This window comes from Lutjanus erythropterus, unplaced genomic scaffold (assembly GCF_056507025.1).
Source record: "Lutjanus erythropterus isolate fLutEry1 unplaced genomic scaffold, fLutEry1.hap2 Scaffold_171, whole genome shotgun sequence".
In the NCBI taxonomy this organism is placed as follows: domain Eukaryota; kingdom Metazoa; phylum Chordata; class Actinopteri; order Lutjaniformes; family Lutjanidae; genus Lutjanus; species Lutjanus erythropterus.
The window spans coordinates 13,888-25,000 of NW_028146648.1; the positions used below are offsets into that span (position 1 = coordinate 13,888).

Consider the following 11,113-nt stretch of genomic DNA (forward strand, 5'->3'; position numbering starts at 1 on the left):
AGCGTGTCTGTGGTGCGCATCGCCTGACCATCATGCAGAGTACATGTGTGAATAAGACCTGCACAGGATCCGGTATGTGGTGCTGAGAAGCCGGTCACCAGAAAACCAGCTGGTTCTGGTATCTGGCCAGGTGATCGGTGCATCTCCATAAATAACATTTGAGACCAAAGACTAAACCTAAATGGAACCCAGCCTGCAGAAGAGCATGTTATTCTGTCAGTAATGTTCCTCTGTATTCCCTGTATATCACATGTTACACTGATGTCATGTGACTGACCAGCTGGCCGAAGAAGTCTCCAGAGGTGGGACTGCAGCGGACTGAGACCAGTTTGTCCTCCAGAGTGTCCATGAAGTCCAGCAGCATCTTCACCAGGTCCACCACCAACCTTAAACACACAAACAGACTGGTCAGACTGGTCAGACTGGTCAGACTGGGGACAGACTGGGGACAGACTGGGGACAGACTGGGGACAGACTGATGCTGATGATGTCAGACAGGCATTACCTGTGCAAGTGAGCGTGAACGGGCAGGTTTGTGCGTCCTAGCGGTCTCATCAGTCTCTGTTTCAAACTGTTCTGATCCTTCAGAAGCTCCTGCAGGTGACCACAGAACATCTGGAACATGTGGAACCTGTGAGCTGTATGACAGAACAGATGATGAGGACATGAACCAGGTGACATCAACAAATATTAATGAACAAGATGACTTTGATAAACATTAATGGAACAGACAAGAAAATTATATTAATTCTATGACTGTCGACGCGTCAATGACGCCTTGAAGCAAATTCCTTTTAACAGCACAAAGTTTTTTGACGTGTGATAAAAAAACACATTCTGTGATTTGGGTCTGACCTGCAGAAGTGAATCAACGGTCGTAAATGGATCGACTCGTTAATGTAAACAGGTTCGTCTGTTATTCAGTTTACTGTCAGAGACGAGGAAAGAATATGGACAGATGTGTTGACCTGACCTTAAAACTTTTTTTTACAATACTGAATCATGTTACTGTTCTTCTGTGGTTTGTGATTTTTAACTACAAGTCTGATTTGTGTATTTTTAAATACTTCCTCCTGATTGATGGTAACAGTGAGGGAGGAGGAGGAGGAGGAGGAGCGAGTGAAGTACTGACTGATACAAAAACTTTATTGATGATGAATCCTGATGTTACTGTACAGTTCTGTGGTTTAAACACTACAGATTAAAATATCCGTCTCTGTAAAGACCAAACTGACAGACGCTCGTCTCCATGAAACGTTTGTCTCTGTCATGACGAAGAGTCCAGACTGTCTGTCCTCTTCATGTCCTCAGTGTGTCTGTGTGCAGTTTACTGTCTGCTGTGATCTAAAACATCCTCACTGATGGAAATGATCCTGCTGCTTTAATACAAAAACACTGTTTCATCATTAAACACTGAGCTGAATAAAGGAGAGGACAAGCTTTTATTCAATAATAATAATAATACTGAATAAATAAATAAATAAATAAATAGTGACCTTTTCCTAAAACACAGCTGGTTTGAATCTGAAGCCTGCAGTGAACCATAGAAACTACAGTTGACTTTTCTATTGATGTTTTTATTGTTTTGACCTTAGTGTTAAATTGATCAGATCAATATGTTCATCTATATCTGATGGACTGATGGGTTTGTAATATTATTATTGGAGCATATTTTTTTATGCCAAATGCAGTGACTTTGGTTTCTGGACAATATTTGTCATTGTTTTTGGTTAATGTATTTGATATAATAAAGTTACGTTTTGAACAAATAAAAAATGTGACAGTCATGCAATTAATCGTGATTAATTTTAATTTAATCGATTGACAGGCCTAATGAATACCATTTATACACATATATTAATGAAAGTATTTTAATGACTAGCTGACATCACTGTATGAATAAACCAGGTTATGACAACATTGATTAATTGTCACAATTCCTGAATTTTATAATATAAATATTTTCTGGTTTCTCTGACAGTAAACTTTGAGTTGTGGACAAAATGAGACATTTGAGGACTTTAATTAACATTCTTTTCTTTTTCTTTTTTTAGAATAAATAGAAAGTAAAAAAGTTTGAAGAGTAACAGCATAAATTAAAAATGTTGCTATTTTACATGAACTATATGATCAGTTGAGATTTTTAATCTGATGAGTTATTATCTCATTATGTGACTGAGTGAACCCAGTTTCAGTGTTTAACATTTATCACTGACGTCAGCAGAAACAGCAGACTGCTCCTTTAACACTTACTGAGGTAGAAGGTGTGTGTGACGTCGGCGCCCTCCTTTTCCACCTGCAGCAGCTCCGTCTGAAGCTGCAGCTGCAACAAACACAAAACCACATTTAAAGGAGCATTAATCAACTTTTTCTGTGACCAAAATGTGTTTTAATCATTTTGTAATAACGAGTGAAAAAATGCTGCATGAGCAGAAAAAAGAGACGTTCCCCGTCTCAATCGGTTCCTTCTATCAGCCTGCAGACAGCTAGACTCTTAAATGTTTCAGGTCGCACTTGATGACATGTGAGTTGGCTGCCGAGTGCCTCCATTCAGGTCGCTTCTATACAGCAACAAACAGACGCCTGTGAGCCCAAAGAAAAGGTCGCGTCCACCGAAGCCCGTCAAGCCAAACAGGAATTGGACCGACGCCAGACAAAAAAGCAGAGTAAACATCGGCGGTGCATTCGAGGGAGCTTCATTACAACACAGCATGTGAAAGAGTTGTTTAGAAATAATTTCATATTGTGAATTTTGTCATCTTGCTACCTCGGGTTAGCCAAGTTAGCTTTCCTGCTAACGTAGCCGAACTGCAAAGTAACTAATGTAGCAAAATAACAGAAAAACATCAACTAATTCATCCAAACTCTGGAAGCTGGAAAATTCTGGGTTGTTGTTTGAAAATGACTTTATCAGTTGACACAACAAAACAATGAGTTCAGCAGAGTTACAGCTGGACACACACACACACACACACACACACACACACAGACACACACACAGACACACACACACACACACACACACACACACACACACACACAGACACACACACACACACACACACACACACACACACACACAGACACACACACAGACACACACACACACACTTATACTTCATAGACTTCTGCTGATGTATGGTTTATTTGTCATGTATGTCTCTCTCTCTCTCTGTCTCTCTCTCTCTCTGTCTGTCTCTCTCTGCCTGTCTCTCTCTCTCTCTCTCTCTCTCTCTCTGTCTCTCTCTCTCTCTCTCTCTCTCTCTGTCTCTCTCTCTCTCTCTGTCTTTCTCTGTCTCTGTCTCTCTCTGTCTCTGTCTCTCTGTCTGTCTGTCTCTCTCTCTGTCTCTCTCTGTCTCTGTCTCTCTCTGTCTCTCTCTCTCTCTCTCTCTCTCTCTCTCTGTCTCTCTCTCTCTCTGTCTCTCTGTCTGTCTGTCTCTCTCTCTGTCTCTCTCTGTCTCTGTCTCTCTCTGTCTCTGTCTCTCTCTCTGTCTGTCTCTCTGTCTCTCTGTCTGTCTGTCTCTCCCTCTCTCTGTCTCTCTCTCTCTCTGTCTGACTCTCTCTGTCTGTCTCTCTGTCTGTCTCTCTCTCTGTCTCTCTCTCTCTCTCTGTCTCTCTCTCTCTCTGTCTCTCTCTCTCTGTCTGTCTCTCTGCCTGCCTGTCTCTCTGTCTGTCTCTCTGTCTGTCTCTCTCTCTGTCTCTCTCTCTCTCTCTGTCTCTCTCTCTCTCTCTGTCTCTCTCTCTCTCTCTCTCTGTCTCTCTCTCTCTCTGTCTCTCTGTCTGTCTGTCTCTCTCTCTGTCTCTCTCTGTCTCTCTCTCTGTCTCTCTCTCTGTCTCTCTCTCTCTCTCTCTCTCTCTCTCTGTCTGACTCTCTCTGTCTGTCTCTCTGTCTGTCTCTCTCTCTGTCTCTCTCTCTCTCTCTGTCTCTCTCTCTCTCTCTGTCTCTCTCTCTCTCTGTCTCTCTCTCTCTGTCTGTCTCTCTGCCTGCCTGTCTCTCTGTCTGTCTCTCTGTCTGTCTCTCTTCCTGTCTGTCTCTCTCTGTCTCTCTCTCTCTAAGCAAAGCAAGTCTGTCCTGTAACAATGATGCACTGATAAACAGGAAGTGACATCACACTGAAGCATACCTCATCCAGCTGTCTCTGCAATTTGATTCGCTGTTCAGCCTCGTACAGGTCAGAGGAGAAGGTGGGGCTCAGCTTGGAAGAGGTGGAGTCTATTTCCTCCTGAGGACAGGTAGAGACAGAACATTTCACTGACAGAACTGTTCTGCGTGTTCCACCTCTTGGTTCTATCCAATGACATTAAAGGGATAGTTCCTAGTATCTCATGTGGGGTTAGAAGAAGTATTTAGAATATTTTCACCTTTTCTGACAGGAAACCACCGTTAGATAAGACAAATATGACTCGGGTCTTTACCTGTGTGTCAGGTGAAGTGGTGAAAATATTTAAGGTAATTCCCACTTCAGATTATATGTACTGTCCCTTTAATGCTGTTTAAAGGACACATTATTCAGAGGGTTCATAAGACACAGCTCATAAAAATGAACATTATGATTCATGACAGATGATTTCAGGTGAGTTAAATAATGTTCTGTGTTCTGCAGTGAAGTTTTTTATGACCCGTTTATAGTTTGAATCTTAACTATTAACAGAAAAAACCAAAAGCTTAGTGTTAAACTATTGGACATGATGTCTGTCTGTGTCTGTGTCTGTAGTCTGTGTCTGTGTCTGTGTCTGTAGTCTGTGTCTGTGTCTGTGTCTGTGTTTGTGTCTGTAGTCTGTGTCTGAAGTCTGTAGTCTGTGTCTGTAGTCTATGTCTGTGTCTGTGTCTGTGTCTGTAGTCTATGTCTGTGTCTGTGTCTGTGTCTGTGTCTGTAGTCTGTGTCTGTAGTCTATGTCTGTGTCTGTGTCTGTGTCTGAAGTATGTGTCTGTGTCTGTGTCTGTGTTTGTGTCTGTAGTCTGTGTCTGTGTTTGTGTCTGTAGTCTGTGTCTGTGTTTGTGTCTGTAGTCTGTGTCTGTAGTCTGTGTCTGTAGTCTGTAGTCTGTGTCTGTGTCTGTGTCTGTAGTCTGTAGTCTGTGTCTGTGTCTGTGTCTGTGTTTGTGTCTGTAGTCTGTGTCTGTGTCTGTAGTCTGTGTCTGTGTCTGTGTCTGTAGTCTGTAGTCTGTGTCTGTGTCTGTGTCTGTAGTCTGTAGTCTGTGTCTATGTCTGTGTCTGTAGTCTGTGTCTTTGTCTGTGTCTGTGTCTGTGTCTGTAGTCTGTAGTCTGTGTCTGTGTCTGTGTCTGTAATCTGTGTCTGTGTCTGTGTCTGTAGTCTGTGTCTGTAGTCTGTGTTTGTGTTTGTGTCTGTAGTCTGTGTCTGAAGTCTGTAGTCTGTGTCTGTAGTCTGTGTCTGTAGTCTGTGTCTGTAGTCTGTGTCTGTGTTTGTGTCTGTAGTCTGTGTCTGAAGTCTGTAGTCTGTGTCTGTGTCTGTAGTCTGTGTCTGTGTCTGTAGTCTGTGTCTGTAGTCTGTGTCTGTAGTCTGTGTCTGTAGTCTGTGTCTGTGTCTGTAGTCTGTGTCTGTGTCTGTAGTCTGTGTCTGTGTCTGTAGTCTATGTCTGTGTCTGTGTCTGAAGTCTGTGTCTGTGTCTGTAGTCTATGTCTGTGTCTGTAGTCTGTAGTCTGTGTCTGTGTTTGTGTCTGTAGTCTGTGTCTGTAGTCTGTAGTCTGTAGTCTGTGTCTGTGTCTGTGTCTGAAGTCTGTGTCTGTAGTCTGTGTCTGTGTCTGTAGTCTGTGTCTGTGTCTGAAGTCTGTGTCTGTGTCTGTGTCTGTAGTCTGTGTCTGTAGTCTGTGTCTGTAGTCTGTGTCTGTGTCTGTGTCTGTAGTCTGTGTCTGTGTCTGTGTTTGTGTCTGTAGTCTGTGTCTGTGTCTGTGTCTGTAGTCTGTGTCTGTAGTCTGTGTCTGAAGTCTGTGTCTGTGTCTGTAGTCTGTGTCTGTGTTTGTGTCTGTGTCTGTAGTCTGTGTCTGTGTTTGTGTCTGTAGTCTGTGTCTGTGTTTGTGTCTGTGTCTGTGTCTGTAGTCTGTGTCTGTGTCTGTAGTCTGTGTCTGTAGTCTATGTCTGTGTCTGTGTCTGAAGTCTGTGTCTGTGTCTGTAGTCTGTGTCTGTGTTTGTGTCTGTGTCTGTAGTCTGTGTCTGTGTTTGTGTCTGTAGTCTGTGTCTGTGTTTGTGTCTGTGTCTGTGTCTGTAGTCTGTGTCTGTGTCTGTAGTCTGTGTCTGTAGTCTATGTCTGTGTCTGTGTCTGAAGTCTGTGTCTGTGTCTCCCCCCCGCGGGAGGGAACAGCGATGACTCGTCTCCCTCCATCGTCTAACCCGTCTGTTGTAACAGATCATTTCTGTTCTGTGATTGTGGACATCAGTCTGTTAAAACACTGAATATTATAAAATATATGATATAATCTGTCGTGTCTTATGGTTTTTATTGTTTGTAACTGACATGTAACTTTGCTGCTTTCTTGTCCAGGTCACCGCTTTAATCTGCTTCATTAATAAAAATAAATAAATTTCCTCTGAACGTCTGAATGAATACGAGTGGATTTAAAGTGACACTGTCCCTTTAAATGAGACGAGAAATGACCACACAGTGTCTTCAGTGAGGATGAAGATCGGATGTTCACACCTGAGACACAATTCCTCTGGAGACCCATCGGGACAGAAGGCTGGCAGCTGGAGACACTGAGAAGTGAGACGGAGACAAGTCCTCCTCCATCTAAGACAAACACAGAGGGACAAACTGAAGACAAACTGAAGACACACTGAAGACAAACTGAAGACACACTGAAGACAAACTGAAGACAAACTGAAGACAAACTGAAGCAGCGCTGGACTGTGTGATATGACGATATTAGATGGTGAAGGATCAGAACGTGTCCACTCATTCTATCTGTTGCAGTTCTATGCTCACACACACACACACACACACACACACACACAGACACACACACACACACACACACACACACACACACAGACACACACAGACACACACACACAGACACACAAACTTATTACTGTGTTATACAATCCAGCTGTTCCAGTGGTTTTTCCATTGACGTCGGCATCATCTGAGTTTTTAGCTTAACTGCTGCTGGTGTTTGAGTCAAGTGTCCCGTTTCATGTCTCTGGAGACACGATCCAACGTGAGCATGTGACTCGTCTGCTGACACACGTTTCTGTCATTTTCATATTTTACTATATTTAAATGTTAAATTAGTTTTAACTCAGAGTAAATAAAGTCTCATCACCACGTCAACAACCATCCAGACTTCTTCAGAAATACAGACTTTCAGATATTAGATAATGTGTTAGATTTTAGAAATCTGATTACTCTGAGGTGTACTTTTGAGATAAAATTACTTAATATGACTCACTGTTTTAAACTGTTACAACTGACAACACTAACAATCTGACTTATCACATTAAATTTAACAGTCTGTCAATCAATTGTATCTGATTAGTTCACATACTTGTCTCTAATATCATAAAGTGACTTATGATGTTATTTAAGTGATTTTCTTACATCAGTCACTTTATTCAAACAGAAAATAACAAAAGTTTAAATCTGCATTTTTAAATGAGGTTTGGCGTCTCTGACAGCGAGGAAACAGCACTGTGGTCAAACCAGCCGCTCCAACATTTCAAGTGCTCCCATATTGCAGACTTTATGGCAAATACACAGAGGTGGTTGAGAAAGTCAGCGCTAGGATGCTGGATCAACTTCTGGTTTTCAAAATAAAATGTGGGCTATTGAAAGGCAATGAAAAGAGACGTGTCAGTGTGATTCTGCACTGGAAAATGTTTCAGCAGGGACCCATTTCACTGCTGCACACCAACACCACAGGCATGTTTGTTTGAGCGTGTGCACTAGAGCCGTTCCCTGGAAACTAATTTCCCTGTCGATTAAAATTTAGCAGAAATTATTAATTTATAATGTTAAACACTGTCCGCCATTTGAAGCCATTAATCACAGTCTAAAATCAACAACTCGTACTTAAAATGCAGCTGAGATGCTACTTTGCTCTGTGCAACACAAACCTACACATTAATGTACAAAACAAGACGACAACTCAATAAACTCTTCACCTTTTCAGACTGAAGAGGGTCACAGTGTCTGCAGGTAGAGAACACAGAGCTAACGTTAGCTGCAGCCTGACGCACAGTGTGGCTAACGTTAGCTGCAGCCTGACGCACAGTGTGGCTAACGTTAGCTGCAGCCTGACACACAGCGTGGCTAACGTTAGCTGCAGCCTGACACACAGCGTGGCTAACGTTAGCTGCAGCCTGACACACAGCGTGGCTAACGTTAGCTGCAGCCTGACACACAGCGTGGCTAACGTTAGCTGCTAGCCTGACACACAGCGTGGCTAACATTAGCTGCTAGCCTGACACACAGCGTGGCTAACGTTAGCAGTGCTAACAGCAGCAGCAGCAGCTCCGCCTGCAGGTTTCTGTCTGTGTCTGTGTTTAATGTGGTCACATGTTTCTCCAGTCGAGTGAATATATACTACATTCATCTGTCCGACTTTACTGATGTGAACATCTGGGGTTGCCACGGCGATCGGTTCATACAGGCTGGGTGAGAAAGGCTGCCGTCTCACAGTCTGATACATATACATATATACACACACACACATATATGTATATATATATATATATATACATATATGTGTGTGTGTGTGTATATATATATATATACATATATATGCGTGTGTGTGTGTGTGTGTTTTTGTGTGTGTGTGTGTGTGTGTGTGTGTGTGTGTGTGTGTGTGTGTGTCTAGGTCACGTGACATAATGACTCAAAACCAGTGCAGAACCACACCGACACGTCTCCCGTGTTCCCTTTCAATAACCCACGATTTATTCTGAAAACCGGAAGTTGATCTACGCTGTAGCATCCTAGCGCTGACTTTCTCTTCCGCCTCTGTGTATTTGCCATAAAGTCTGTAATACGGGAGCACTTGAAATGTTGGCGCGCGGGGAACATTAACATTACTGTTCAAACTCACTGTCAGTCTGTAGGCGGATGTGATGTATGTGATTATTCTATATAATATATGACGTAAACACGAAGTTTAATCACTTCTTACCTTCACACTGCAGTAAACTGATGACGGTCAGCTTCAAACAACCCGAATCCGCCGGACCGTTTGTCTTCTTCTTCTTCTTCTTCCTCCTGTTCTTCTTCTTGTTTGTAATTCTTCTTCTTCGTGTGTTTCCAGTGTAACAGTGTCCTCAGTGTCGCGTCAGCGCCCCCTGCTGGACTCAGTCCTGAATGAACTCTCACTGTTCTTCTTATATATTAAAACTCTGAAGGAACTGAACACTGAAGTTCTGTCCACAACCAACCACACACTGTCTACCATGACTGATCAATTAATCAATTATTAATCGATTATTAAATTAATCAACAACCAGGTTAAGTCATAGCAAAGAAAACCTCTAAATTCTGTGATTTCAGTTTCTTAAATGTGAATATTTTCTGGTTTCTTTACTCCTCTGACAGGAAACTGATGATCTTTGAGTTGAGGACTTTGGGAAATGCTAATCAATATTTTTAATTTAATTTCAATTAAGAAAATGATGAACAGATTAATTGATAATGAAAATAATCTTTACAGGAAAGACTAAAAAATGGGTCCAAACATGGAGAACATGTATGACCACGTGCTCCACATTTTAAAATAATATCATACTAACAACAACAATACTAATATTATTAATATTATCATTGATTAGTATCATATATTAATAATCTGCTTTGTGTAGAGACAGACCGATCGACCATCTGATATTGTTGATCGTTCATTGATCTGTACTTTGATTCGAGTACTTTGTGACCACTGGGTGAATATTTATGTTTTTATTAATACATTTTTGGCACAGAGGGAAAAGTGGGCGTGGCCGTAGCAGTGATGTAAGCTGTGCTCTGCTCTCATTGGCTGTCTCCGCTGTGGTCTCAGTGCCGTTCAGCCTTCAGTAAAAACAAATATGGCGTCAGTTCCAGTTTGATGTGCGGGTAGTGAGCCGATTATTGATCCGTGAACTCCGTTTATCGGCAGACTGAAGTTGAAATATCGGGATTAAAGTCTGTGATGTGAGTATGAAGCTGCTAACGAGCTAACATTAGCTAACATTAGCTCTGATTCACACCCAGAATAAACCTCAGACTGTTAGCCTGTTAGCCTGTTAGCCTGTGAGCTAACGTCCGCTCTGTGTGACGCTGCTCAGAGGTTTAACAGCAATTATGACAAATATACTGAAGAAAATAACAACGACACTAATAAACAAATAAATTTAATGATCGTGTCTGAATCAAATCATCAATCAGATGTTCTGAGTCACGTGGAGACAGAAATACACCTGAACAGGTTTGATATTGATGAGAAGAAAAATCATTTCAAAACTTCATATGAACGTTTACATTCAAACTGAACAGAATATTATTCTGTTTAAGAACATTTATAGAGAAACCATTCATTTATTCTGTCACGAGCTTTTTATTTTCTCCACTAATTGATTCGTTGTTTGGTCAGAAAATGTCAGAAAATGTCAAACTAATGTCTCGTTTTGTCCACAAGTCAAAGATCATCAGTTTCCTGTCAGAGAGGAAAGAAAGCAGAAAATATTCACATTGAAGAAACTGAGATCAGAGAATTTAGACTTATTTTAATTCAAAAAGTGACTCAGATTAATTGATTATCTAAATAGTTTATGATTGATGTAATAATTGGTTAATAATGGATTAACAGCTCTGTATTTGATTGATATTATTATTGTTAAGACAGGGGACAATCAGCTGTCCAATTAAAGGGCCCAAAAAATACTTTCATCTGACAGGACAGACACACTGCTGTCCAGCTAATGCTAATGATGCTAGCTCTAATGCTAATGATGCTAGCTCTAATGCTAATGATGCTAGCTCTAATGCTAATGATGCTAGCTGTTCTCATCCAGCAGCCTGTTGCTTGTTGTTGCTGACCGTCTTCTCCTCTGCAGGGATTAGTCTGATCTCATTAACACCACTGAAGAAGAAGAAGAGGAGGAGGAGGAGCCTTAAAGCTGTCAGCTGATTTGAGGA

General features: G+C 41.6%; 1 protein-coding gene and 1 long non-coding RNA gene across 2 annotated transcripts; one reads left to right on the forward strand and one right to left on the reverse strand.

The window, feature by feature from the left end:
• Positions 1–230: 230 nt before the first annotated feature.
• haus2 (HAUS augmin like complex subunit 2) lies at positions 231–9,820 on the reverse strand. Its single transcript, XM_084714272.1, has 7 exons — positions 9,810–9,820; positions 9,123–9,238; positions 6,656–6,711; positions 4,125–4,223; positions 2,254–2,323; positions 506–638; positions 231–386 (listed from the first exon to the last, which is right to left on the reverse strand). The coding sequence occupies exons 1-7, from the start codon at positions 9,818–9,820 to the stop codon at positions 254–256; spliced, it is 618 nt and encodes a 205-aa protein (XP_084570398.1). The 3' UTR covers positions 231–253.
• A 177-nt stretch (positions 9,821–9,997) lies between these two features.
• Positions 9,998–11,073, forward strand: LOC146304086 (uncharacterized). Its single transcript, XR_014769585.1, has 2 exons — positions 9,998–10,129; positions 11,032–11,073. It is a non-coding gene; the product is annotated as an uncharacterized LOC146304086 (long non-coding RNA).
• The last annotated feature ends 40 nt before the right edge of the window (positions 11,074–11,113 follow it).